Source organism: Larimichthys crocea, chromosome XXI (assembly GCF_000972845.2).
Source record: "Larimichthys crocea isolate SSNF chromosome XXI, L_crocea_2.0, whole genome shotgun sequence".
NCBI classification, from domain to species: domain Eukaryota; kingdom Metazoa; phylum Chordata; class Actinopteri; family Sciaenidae; genus Larimichthys; species Larimichthys crocea.
Window position 1 is genome coordinate 13,094,096 of NC_040031.1, and position 13,374 is coordinate 13,107,469.

General features: G+C 39.7%; 1 protein-coding gene across 2 annotated transcripts; it reads left to right on the forward strand.

The window, feature by feature from the left end:
- The first annotated feature begins 3,242 nt into the window (after positions 1-3,242).
- dnajb9a (DnaJ heat shock protein family (Hsp40) member B9a) lies at positions 3,243-12,868 on the forward strand. 2 transcript variants are annotated; one of them, XM_027273174.1, is made up of 3 exons: positions 3,243-3,723; positions 10,565-10,796; positions 12,097-12,868. In XM_027273174.1, the coding sequence occupies exons 2-3, from the start codon at positions 10,580-10,582 to the stop codon at positions 12,495-12,497; spliced, it is 618 nt and encodes a 205-aa protein (XP_027128975.1). In that variant the 5' UTR covers positions 3,243-3,723; positions 10,565-10,579; the 3' UTR covers positions 12,498-12,868. The 2 variants fall into 2 exon arrangements, with proteins under 2 accessions (XP_027128975.1, XP_010755620.2); XM_010757318.3 differs by lacking the exon at positions 3,243-3,723 and adding an exon at positions 10,096-10,328.
- Positions 12,869-13,374: the final 506 nt, after the last annotated feature.

The window sequence follows — 13,374 nt, forward strand, 5'->3', positions numbered from 1 at the left end:
TAGACACGGAGCGTCCTCGTAACCAAGTAACTGGACAAAAACGTCAACATTCCACTGCGCATGCGTATAGTGAAGATCTGATGAAAGACGCTGGTGACGTATTAAGTGGGCGGAGCAAAACAAAACAGAAAATTTATAAGTAGACTTCCCACAAAACATAGTGTTTATCTTCTATCAAACTCATTCAAATAGTTTAAGGACGTTCAAACCTGGTAAAAAAAAAAAAAAAAAAACAAAGGATCTACTTCCAAATTCCAGTTTGAATAAATTACAGAAGAAGCCATGTCTGAAAATAAGGGCAATATCAACACCAGTGATCTACAGCTGAGTAATCAGGTCACTGCACTCGAATCTGAAGTTAAGTCACTTCAGACTCAGTTAAAAGAGGAGAGAGCTGAGAGAAGGAGAATTGAGGAAGTGAGTAGGATAATTCAGGAGGTGAGGAGAATACAGGAGAGGAGAATACAGGAGGAGAGGAGAATTCAGGAGGTGAGGAGAATTCAGGAGGTGAGGAGAATTGAGGAAGTGAGTAGGATAATTCAGGAGGTGAGGAGAATACAGGAGAGGAGAATACAGGAGGAGAGGAGAATTCAGGAGGTGAGGAGGATAATTCAGGAGGTGAGGAGAATACAGGAGGAGAGAATACAGGAGGCACTCCAGTTGGAGGCCGTCATAGAAGTGCTGGTCGAACAGGTCAAAGGGTTCCTCCGTCAGCGTGCTCGCGGTTTACTGAGAGCAGGCTTGGTTGTTGGCATTGCCATGGCAGGTACTATAATCCTAGATTACCTAACCGGTGGCTTCACGGACATCACTCCTCCTCCCATCTAAACAGGTAACATCCATGGTTTTTTCCGGGCGCTCCGGTTCACCAACAATTTGCATGTTTACATGTAAAAAAAATAATAAAAAAATGTATAGAGCAGGAAGGTTTGCAGTTACAATAAGAATAAATAATAAAAAAAAATGTTTGGACATGGAATTGATTCTGTAACTTAAAATAGAAGGTATATAAATCAAATGAAACACAACATGAACACTTGAGTGTCATTTGATGTGAAAGATGAAAATCATTTATTTACAAAAGGTAAACATAGTACATCAAACTATGGCTTTACACTTCACACTTAAAACAAACACAATCTAATAAAACACTAGAGCTGGAAATTCTATCTATCTATCTATCTATCTATCTATCTATCTATCCATCCATCCATCCATCCATCTTGTTGTAAGTGCTGTAAAACAAACACACAACACGAGGGTCACTGTCGGACAGTTGAGGGTATGAACCGCATTGACCAACAGAGGGAGGACTTGCATTAACATCTAACGTGCAGTTATCCTGGCAGTGTTGCCAACTTAATAAAATCATGAATGACTGTTCCTCAGTGCTGAAATCTTGTGTGTTACAAATCTAAAGTCAAATAAAAAGTGAGACCTCAAAGCTCCTCGCTCATGAAAATATGATGTATGTTAAATTATCCTGTGTGTGTGTCATCATCATGCTTCGGTTTGTTCGTTTTTTTATCCTCGCTCTGACAGGACAGATCAGATCAGAATCAGCAGTACTTTATTAATTGGGAGTATTTCAGAAGCGGAGCGTTTAGTCTACCAGACTTTGTTTACTTGCTCAGATTTGAAGAAGATAATTCTTTTAAATATGCTTCTACATGTGTAAATATGCTACGTAGTTAATTAGTATCGTTTTTGTCTTTTTAACAGCCGGCAGTTTGCACAGTATTTTTTAAAAATCCACAGGATTCTCTTAGCTTTTTCTGTGTCTGGCTTCCGCCTGTTCAAAGTGGTCTGTGTAAATTGACTGCTCGCGTCAAAAATAGAACAGACACGTATTTCACGCTGTGGGGTATGATGCATTGACTCTAATGGTCACGTGTTACACACGCCCAGTGGGGTTTGGGTGTTATACGTACAGCCTTTGCTTGCTAGCTATGCCTCCAACATTTGCACAACAGCCCCATTACTTTATTTTAATTTCCAGAAAACAAAGTGATGAAGAAGTGGATTGTAAAGGGCCATATTTATGGAGACCTGAAAAAAATACATTAAATTACAGTAACGTTAGGTGACTTGATTTTACATCGTTTACTAACATAATCATGTTAGGGGTTTTAATCATTTTCATGTGTGTTATCTAATGTAACGTTAGACTGCTCTCGTGAAATCCCGAGGAAATACAACGGTAACGGGACATCTTTCATTTCACTTGATTTTGTTTAAAGTCTGTTTAAAGTTAAAAAAAATAAATATGTTTTGAGTTTGTCAGACTAAAGAATAAAGTGTTAACCACCCAGCCAAATTTGAATGATTAAAAATAACGAGTCCGTTTTTTTTGTTTGTTTGTTTGTTTTTTCACAGTTTTTCATGGGACCATTAAACAGAATACTACGGTACTTTGTTCATTAACCTCTGAGAAGCCTGTCTGAATTTGTGTCTCGAGGCTGGGCTGAAATATGGTCACCCTACATTACATGCACTGACATTAAATAACACACATGAAAATGATGAAAAACCCTAACGTGATTAGGTATAGTACACAATGTAAAATCACGTTACTGTGCACTAAGTCACCTAGCGTTACTGTAATTACTGTATTATCTTCAGGTATCTCCGACTAAACTATATCTGTTTTTGGGAAACTGAAATAACTTAATGAAGCTGCTGTGCAAATTCTGGCATCCAGGAAAGATGCACCTTCGGGATGTTGGGGGCATAGCTAGCTAGCAAAGGCTGTACGTATAATGGCCAAACCCCACTGGGCGTGTGCGCGGCACGTTGCGTGTGCGCCACGTCATCGCGAGCAATATGCGGCCATTGTAGTCAATGTATCAAACCGCCCAAAAAATCCTGGACTGAAAACTAGTGAAAAACTATTTGAACCTCCTATTTCAGTAATATGTCGTTCGTATCAAAGAGGACTCTCTTTTAACTTAGGGTGTGAAGATGAAAGGCGCTGCTGACGTATTAGGTGAGAGGGGCAAAACAAAAAATAAAACTTCTAAGTATACTTTCCACAAAACATAGTGTTTATCTTGAGAATCAAACTCATTCAAATAGTTTAAGGACGTTCAAACCTGGTAAGAAAACATAGAATCTACTTTCAAATTCCAGTTTAAATAAATTACCGAACAAGCCATGTCTAAAAATAACAAGGGCAATATCAACACCAGTGATACTGATGAATCCTGCAAACTCTATGTGCCAGAGGAGACGGAGTTAGAGAAAACAATACCCCAGCCAAGTAATCAGATCAAACTACTTGAATCTGAAGTTACGTCACTTTAGACTGACTTACAAGAGGAGAGATCTGAGAAAAGGACAATGCAGGAGGCACATCAGATGGAGGATGAAAGACTTTAAAGAAGAGCTGGCGGAACTGCAACAGCTGCAGAAGAAAAGGTTTGGCTGTTGGCACTATTGCTACTGCAGCCAACATTAGTTACATTGGTTACCTGGTCAGCACATGGTCAGTTTACATGTAAAAAAAATAAATAAATAACTTGTATAGAGTGTAGTAGGGTCCGTTTTTATGATATTTTGCATGCTTTTAACTTTGTGTTTTACATGAGTGTTGTGTTTTGCATGCAGACAGACAAACAGAAGAAGGCACATGGAAACGGAGGGTTGAGTGAGGCCCGGATGGGGCCGAGCCCAAGGGCCAGGAGATGAGAGCTGAGCCAGGACACCCCCTGAAGCGCGGACACGGTACATCAATCTATAATTGAAGCAGCAGGCACTGGGGAGTCAGCCGCAGTGCCAGTACTCCAATAGCAGGCTGGCAGTGCTCACAATGTACGGACAAAGGGCGGGTTAACTGATTCTTTTTTAAAATTGTATTCGATAAATTTTAGACCATCTTCATCTTATCCCAAAGTCTGCTTATCCCTGATTTTTAAAAGAACCTGCGTTTTTTTTTTTAACCTGTTTTAACTCAGAGTCCTATGCTCTTTTTAATCCTAGGTGGTGTTGTCCAACATTTTAACTTCAGTTAATTATTTATAGTTTTAATTAATCACAAACTCACACAGAGCAGGAAGGTTTTGCAGTGGTTAGCAGTGCAATTTTAAAACCAGTCTGAGTAAAGCATTACCCCGACTATAGTTTAAAGTCAGTGTAAAGACAATTCTATGTTTTCTTTCAAAACATAATAAATATGTTGGAATATAGTTGCTGAAAAAACTTTGAACAATATATTACTGAAATACAAAGTTAGAGGTTCAAACAGTTTTTCACCAGTTTTCAGTCCAGGATTTTTTGGGCGGTCCTAAAACGACACTGCATGACGCATTGAGGTGAGCGTGCCCCCTAGCGCAACGGTATAAAAGCCTTCAGGCTCTAGCACGTTGCGTACGTGCCACGACTTTGGTCCGTCCTCTACGCGACTTCAAACTACCTATCGGGAGGATTTCAGAAGTGGAGCGTTTCGCCTGCCAGACTTTGTTTACTTGCTCAGATTTGGCCATTTTCCTGGTTTATTTAGAAAAACATATTTCTTATAAATATGCTTCTACATGTGTAAATATGCTACGTAGTTAATTAGTATCGCTTTTGTCTTTTTTTACAGCGGGCAGTTTGCGCAGTATTTTTTAAAAATCCACAGGATTCTCTTTGCTTTATCTGTGTCTGGCTTCCACCTGTTCGAGGTGGTCTGTGTAAATTGACTGCTCGCGTCAAAAATAGAACAGACGCGTATTTCACGCGGAGCCGGTGGGGTATGATGCATTGACTATAATGGTCGCGTGTTACACATGCCCAGTGGGGTTTGGGCGTTATACGTACAGCCTTTGCTTGCTAACTGTCAGTGATGCGCGGGTTGATCCAATTTGAGCGGGTTGCCCATGGTCACGAGTCACCAAGCAATATTTTTAATGATATTCAGGTCGCAGTTGGTCAGGTGGTTTGAAATAAAGATACCGAGTAAAGTTCTGTAATTTATGTAGTAGACAAATTATAATGTATTGGGCTATTTTTTATTTTTAAATTTATTTTACAAACAAGTGACACCTTTTAGCATTCTTTTTAAGCCCAGGGCAGGCTTACTGTAGGCTATATATGGTGGGTATTTGTGAATATTTTTATTTATAGGCTATGCGTATGCACAATTGTAGCCTCAGTCTTTGGCCACCTGTTTTTGGTCTGTTTAAAAAGACGTTAAGAGTTATAAACATATTCTATGCCTGTATTGTAATCTAATTCGTAGTTGGAAATCCTTATTTATTTTGAATGTTAAGCACTATTAACTTTTAAATGAATGCTGATGCGGAACAAAAAGCCTGATTTTCGCAACTGAAAAACTGAACTGAGCAATGCTATTAAACCGCATTTTAATAGGCTACTTTTAAATGAATATAATAACTCAGTAATGCTAGTTTTATGTAGCCCGATGACACTACGAAGTTAATCAAGAGTATAGACTACTTTTTAAAATGCGGGTCAGGAAACGGGTTGGGTACAATATTTCACAATTATTTGCTGCGGTCCGAGTTCGGACATGGACGCATGCATCACTGCTAGCTATGCCTACCATCCAGTCAGACGAAGAAGATTACTCCTTCCTGGCCTTGGACTGGGGGTCCAGTCCTCATCACTGTCCTCCCTGCTCCTCTTACTGGAAACGCTAGTACCAATAGAGGAGGAGGTGGGATCCTCGATGCTGCTTGAGGACTCAGGCGATGATTTCACACTCCCAACATCATTGCCTTCATAGACCTCATCAGCACCCAGAGAGACAGTGATGTGGCCATCGTCTTCATCTGAGGAACTGATGCCAAAAAAGGCTCTGTCATCATCTGAAGAGCTGAAGGCCAAGGAGCCTTTGCCTTCAGATGAATAACAAAACACTGATAAGTCATCGTCCTCATCTGAAGAACTGGAGAGGGAGTCTTCGCCCTCGTCTGAAGTTTAGGATATTATCAGCTATATTCAAATCCTGAAATCATTTTAGGAGACATGTTTCTGTAATGTCATCCTAAATCGAGATGAGACACAGACAGTGGAAGTTTCTGTAAAAATGCCCAACCAACAACTGTACAACTACAAAAAATACAAAATCTATCAAATATCAGAACTTTGTTTTTGTTTTTTTTAATTGATTTTTTTTGTTTGTTTTTTTCACGTCTTTGGACGTGTGGTAGAAACCAGAGCACCTGGAGAAAACCCGAAAAACTTGGTATGTTATTTTAGTTTTCCTTCTTCTTTGGTTTCCTCGACCCCAGAAAGTGACGGGCTCTCTTCCAGACAGAAGGTGGTTCTGCTGTCCTCTGTGGAAGATTTCCCTCAGCCCCTCTCTGGGATTCGAGGACCGGTGCAGAACTGTTGGTCTCCTGCTATTCGTACTGCTTCTCTTCTTTTTTTCTTTTCCTTTTTTTGACGTGTGGGGGAACCAGAGCACCTGGAGAAAACCCACAAAATGATTGATGAAAAAATTTATGTTATTTTAGCCCCCCTCCTCCTCTTCCACCTCTCTGGTTTCCTCAACCCCAGAAAGTGACGGACTCTCTTCCACACAAAAGGTGGTTCTGCTGTCCTCTGTGGAAGATTTCCCTCAGCACCTTGCTGGGATTCGAGGGCCGGTGCAGAACTGATGGTCTCCTGCTCCTCGCATGGCATTTCCTCTGGAACTGCAGCCTCTGTTGTTGGTTCATGGGGCTCTGCAATAGAGATGGATTCATGCTGCTTGTTGGGCTCATCCTCACAGTGGTCATCATGGCCGGTGATTTTTTGGGGAGCTTCTCTCTCAGCCTTGAGCTCAGTACCTCCCTCAGCACCTTGCTGGGATTCGAGGGCCGGTGCAGGACTGATGGTCTCCTGCTCCTCGCATGGCATTTCCTTTGGAACTTCAGCCTCTTTTGTCAGTTCATGGGGCTCTGCATTAGAGCATTCATGCTGCTTGTTTGGCTCATCCTCACAGTGGTCATCATGGCTAGTGATTTTTTGGGGAGCCTCTCTCTCAGCCTTCTCAGCCTCAGTGGAGAGCTTCAGGTTGAGTGAGACACAGCTCTGAACACTGAGCTGAGTTTTCAGCTCGTCCAGCTCTCTCCCAAAAATCTCCTCCTTCTCAAAGGCATTTTGGTGCAGGATAGTGATCTCCTGCTCGAGTTTTGAGTTGACCTCATGGAATGACACAGTCGTCTTGTCCAGTTGATGTTGTAGAGAGATGTTCTTCTCTCTCTCTTCCTGGAGTGCAGCGATAGCTTCATCAAAATCAGATTCCAGGTGATTCTTCTGCAAGATCTCATTATCAAGATCGCGCTGAAGGGCATCAGCCTGCTTTGTGATTTCATCTTCATCCCCTGCAATGAGCAGTTGGTATGAAATACAGAGCTGTTGCATCTCCTCTTGGAGAAGCTTGTTCTTGTTCTTCTCCGCCTGGAGCTCATCTCTGAATTTCTCCTTGTTGATGATGTGAGCAACTTGCAGCTCCTCAGGAGTAGGCAGTCTCTTTTCTGAGCAAGATTCATCAAAATCAAGACTTGGCTTGGTTGGATCGGTTGTTGTTGTATTGTCTCCATCTCTGAAATCATCTGACTCTGATTCTGAGTCTAGATGATTCAAGGGCAAAATAGTCATGCACTGAAGTGCCTCGTCTAGAAATGGCTGATCTCTCTGGTTGACCAGCATTATATTGGCGGGTTTTAAATCCGTATGGAGGATACCAATACTCTTTAAACCATCAAACGCTACCATGAGCTGATGGGTTACAGGACGAATTTCATTAAGACTAAGTGGAATCCAGCCTCTCTCTTCCATCAAGTCCCAAAGGCTCCTGTCCAGCATTTCAAAGGCCAGACAGGAGAGGTTCTTGAATCTAAAGTCTTCTATGAAATTGACAATGTTGTTTTTCTCTGGATCCAGGCACCTGATCGCTTGTAGCATTTGGATCTCCTCTTGAATGACTTCTGAGACATTTTTATTTTCTTTGTGGATTTTTACTGCCACTTGGTTGCCTGTATTTACATTGAGACATTTGGCAACTTTTCCAAACACTCCTTCACCATTAAAGTCTAAAACCTGGTAGCATGCGTTGTTGCTGAACAGTATGTCGTGCTTCTGAACTTCAAATGCCGTATCTGGTATGTCATCGAATATATATATATATATATATATACACACTGTAGTAGAGTCAGTCAGTAAATTTCTGTTTTCTGATGTTTTTGTTTGGCCTCATCATCTCTTTTATGGTGTTAATTTTTAAGATGTAAGTGTGAAGAGTGACTTCTGATTTTACCCTCAGTTATTAATATTTTTAAAATAAATATCTCACCACCTCATTTTACTTTTTTACTTCTTTTTTTTGTTACATTTTTTAATTCATTCAATAATGGCTTTAAATGAGTTTGAACACATCGGCACAGGTTCGTGTATTATTATAATGTATTATTATGTTTGTGTATTATTATTATTATCATCATCGTGTATCATTATTCACGTATGAGAGGAATGCAGCACTGCTTGAGGTAATTGTTATTAATAACCATCCCAGGATGAAACGTCCTATAGCACCATACTGTTCTCATCTTCTCTGGTACATATTTGTCCCAGACAGTCTTCTCAGTAACTCTGAACGATGCAGAGAAAGATTAGTAGGCATCCCTCCACAGTCCTGCCCTGCTGTATGCAATTGATTTCTCTATTCCCGTATTGCTGTTAAGTATAGCGTACAGTCTGGGCACTCACAGTAATAAGACCACACAGGCCCTCAGACAACACTCACCAGCCATGCCCCCCCGGATTACGCAATTCTACTATAGTGCGGATCCTTATGAGCTAGTTTAGATCCAAGGACAATACAGTAGAGGTGAAGATGATGTGTGTGTGTGTGTGTGTGTGTGTGAGAGAGCGATGCAGTGGACAGGATAGGGCAACTCAGAGGGTGAGGGAGAGAGAGGGCTGGATGAAATTGGGAGGAGACAAGAAACTGTCGCTCTGATCTTTACCTGGATATATAAATTTCAGTTTTCATAGGAGGATCTTCATATTTATAGGCTTAGGAACATGTTTAAGCGTGCAATGCTTGAATTTCAGAAATGAAACCATTTAATGCATCCATTAATCTGTTCCTTTACAGTGAGGACCTCTGCTGATGCTCCTCCACTGTCTATTTATCAACAGCAATCCTTCTTATATTAACGACTATGTACTCTGTATGTATATATGTTCATGTGTAATGTACACGTTAGTGCTCTTAATTCAGAAACCCTGATGTCACATCTACATTTCAGGATCTGGTTATTATAGACACTGATAAAATTGTCAATATAAATAATTCAAGATTTATCATCACAGTAACAGTGTTACACACATTAGTAGTTGTAAACACTCAGCATTAGAAAAATACATACGTTGGTTTGGTACATAAGGAGTAAACATTTATAATCATCACTTTAAAAGTTACATACGTTGTTTTTGGTGCCTGTTTGTTTCCCAGATATATTAGTGTGTGTGTGAATGGGTGTATAAGAGACATTAACTTAAAGCACTTTGTAGAAAGGCGCTTTATGAAGTTCAGTCCATTTGCTTGTATTAGTTTACGGGCAGATCTGCCTTATCCAATATGGCGGCGACGTCGACGTACGATTCAACGCTCAATGCGGCGTCTATGTATATATGTCTATGCGTCTCCGCGTCACAGTATCTGACAATCCTAGCAGGCCATACGTAATATATTATAAAAATGAAGCTTCCCTGAATGAATTAAAAATATTAAATCAGATATTAAATATTACGGAAGCCCTGAAGGATCATACATACATACATTTTATTCCACCCGCTTTCCCGTGTTAACGAGATAATTAATTTGAGACCTCGAGAAAACAAAACAATAGTCTAGTGTATTAAATCATTGCAAGAAACATCACTTAGTGTCTTTTGTATTTGTTCTCGTTTTGTCTCAAAACATTTAAAACAATTACTGAGTTTGAAATGCAGATAGTCAGTTTTTATTTTTTAGGGTATTTATGAGATAATTTTCCTCCGTTTCCCCGTGATAACGAGATAATTAATTCGAGATCTCGAGAAAACAAAACGATAGTCTAGTCACGGCTTCCGTAAAATATAAATCAAGACAAACACGCTTTTGTTTTGAAATTTTTTTTGCGTGCACTTCCTGTGCTGCCGGTGTGGCGGCGCTGCATTTCAGCCTTGATTCCTGAAAGACCCGAAGAAGACAGAAATGATGCTGCTGCTGCTTCTCGATAACACAATTATCCTCAACAACAACGACAACACTGTCACGTTTAGCGTTATGTAACTAGTTAAAGGGCAGAACTGAAACACAAACAGCTAAAGGAGCACTAAAGGTCTCCTAAAAGGTGAGAGTGTGTGTGAAAGAGAGGACACTACACGGCCGACGCGACGTGTTAGCCGACGTCTGCTAACGTCTGGAGCAACGGTTGATGATGACACAGCGGTGAAATTGTCAAATGTAGAAACAACTTAAACGCATGAGTTTATAATCTAGTAGATCAGCGTAGAGCTAAGCTATTATAATAAGGTGCCGTGTTGTTATCGAGATGTGTTAACGCCGCTTTTCTCTCTTCAACACAAGGAGACGATCGGAGCCATGGCAACAGCAAAGTGTGCCGTAACGTTCGCGGTGTGCGTCCTCATGGTAACGGAGCTCATACTCGCCAAGAAGGATTACTACGACATACTGGGAGTGCCCAGAGACGCCACTGAGCGGCAGATAAAGAAAGCTTTCCACAAGCTGGCCATGACATATCACCCAGATAAGAACAAGAGCCCGGACGCTGAGGGGAAATTCAGGGAGATTGCTGAAGGTATATAATTTTTATTATTTATAAGTTTCAAGTTTAATTAATTATGGCGTGCGGGTTAACACGGGGTCAACAATACAGTACAATGAAATGTGTTGGACAAGAGGACGTGTGTAACAGATAGAAATAAGCTAATGCTTTAAAATATTTAGGTAAAAAAAATATATATATACACTAAAATAAAATATGGAAAACATATAAATATGTGTATAGTGCAAAATATACAAAAAATAGAATAGAAAATATATGCTGCACTATGCTTCATTGCACATTCCCATTCAGTGTTTTTATCCTTGTCTATACATACAGATATTTATATATGTGTGTGTATGTATGTATGTATGTATGTATGTATGTGTGTGTGTGTGTGTGTGTGTGTGTGTATATATATATATATATATATATATACACACACACACACACACTAAAATATGGAAAACATATAAATATGTGTATAATGCAACCTATACTCAAAATAGAATAGAAAATATATGCTGCATTATGCTCCATTGCACATTCCCATTCAGTGTAAATAATGTTTTTTATCTTGTCTATACATACAGATATTTATATATGTGTGTGTGTGTGTGTGTGTGTGTGTGTGTGTGTATTGTTATATGTACATAGTTTTTGTTCCTGTTTATGTTTACCTGTCAAGTCCCCTGTTTTGTTTTTCAACTGTACCTATGTCTATATATGTTTGATGTTTGTATAAGACAGCGTAAGTGTAACTGGAGTTAAATTCCTCGTGTGTGCACACATACCTGGCGAATTAAAGTTATTCTGAAATAGAGTATGGAAAAATATGTTTGAATCTTCTATACACTCTACAAGGTTGTGACAACTATATTCAAGTATTGCTGTATAAATACATATGAACATACTACATAAGTAGGATATATTACCCTATTGGAATACTGATTTTAGAGTGACTAATTTGCAGGCAAAGTAAAGTGTTTTACAAGTATTGCACAAAGAGCTATCCAGGCTGGTGCAGTGGCAGTACCAGTCATGCAGTTGGATTGCATGTTTTGCACCAAGATAACCGGTTATGTGTTCAAAAGTCTGAAACTGTTCTGTTTGTTGAGTTGACACAGAGCTCTCGTCTATGCGGCCATCTCGCAGCACAATCGGATGTCTGTTAGTTTAATTTAATGTTTAGAAATTGTTTTTTTTCTGACAATCTTCAGTATTATTCTTATTTCTAATGAATATACATATTTAGAGCTTGCATGTTTACCGTATATCACACTACCTTTGTCAATTCTCCAGCCTTGACTGAAACTTGTCTTTCTTTGCACAGCTTATGAAACGTTGTCCGATGAAACCAGAAGAAGGGAATATGACCAGTTTAGTGACACCTCTGCATACTTCACCGGGGAGACACAAGGAGGTCATAGACCGGGTGCCAACCAACGTTACACCTTCAAATTTGATGACATTTTCAAGGATTTTGACATCTACAGCCAGAACAGGCACGCTCGTCACCGAAGACACTTCGACGAACGCTCCAGGTCGCACGGCAGACATAAGAGACACTTTCAAGGAGGTTTTAAAACCGATATCTTTGGTGACATGTTTGAAGACATGGAGAAACCTTTGTTTACCTTTGACGGACACACCAAACAGAAACAACACTGTATAACAGTGACACAGCGCAGAGGAAACATGGTAACCACATACACAGACTGTACTGCATCTTAAAGTGGAACGTAAAATGACCTCTGACTCAAAATTGCCTTAAGGGGGTGTAATATTGTCGTATTGATTAGGTAACAGAAAGCCACTTGGTTCAAATGTTGCGAGCACTGTGATCTGACATTCAACAGTGACCAATCCGTTTACTTAGCTTAGGTCGAAATACAAATAAGTTATGTTTTGTTCAACCTATTCTCTGTGTGTGAATGGACATGATTGTAGATTCCTCATTGTTAAAGTAAACTGAAAGGGAATATTTTGTCAGTATTTTTTAAGCACTTTCTTTGATGGTAGTTCACTGTTTGGAACAATAAAACAATCATGCTGAATTTGGCACAGGATTACCCATGTGTCAGTTCACACCTTGTTCTTTTGTACGCTTTGTACGTTTCTTTTGTTATAGGTCTCGCTATTGTGCGTCTCAAAACACAGCTGGACGTAGAAACAATAGCAGCCAGGGGGAATTTTTTGCATGATGGTCAAATGGGGAACAATGTCGACAAAATCTGCAAGCGTCAGCTTGTTTAACTGTTTGTACTAAATAGTCATAACATTTATGGTTAAATGTTCTTCAGTGCAGCTGTAAATACTTTGTTGAGTAGAAAAATATAGTGAAGAACTGAGTAGCAAAGGGGAGACAGAGAAGTAGCAACAGCCCTTAAATGAATACACTTAAATTACACTAAAAGTCTGTAACGTTTAGTTGATCTTGGGCTGCTTGTGACTCTGTTTTTGAGGACATCTAGATTAAGGCAAGAGTCACAAATAACACTTTTACTAATATATTTTCTAGATTCGGAGCATTTCATCTGAATTTAATACTTTTCTTGAAATTGAACCAAAAATCCAAAATGTCCGGATCTAAAAAACTTTTGACTGGCAC

Excerpts from the sequence above, each read along its gene's own strand:
- dnajb9a (XM_027273174.1), top strand. The coding sequence starts at position 10,580 with ATGGCAACAGCAAAGTGTGCCGTAACGTTCGCGGTGTGCGTCCTCATG. Across the intron at positions 10,797-12,096 it reads ATTCAGGGAGATTGCTGAAG|CTTATGAAACGTTGTCCGAT; the intron begins GTATATAATTTT and ends TTCTTTGCACAG.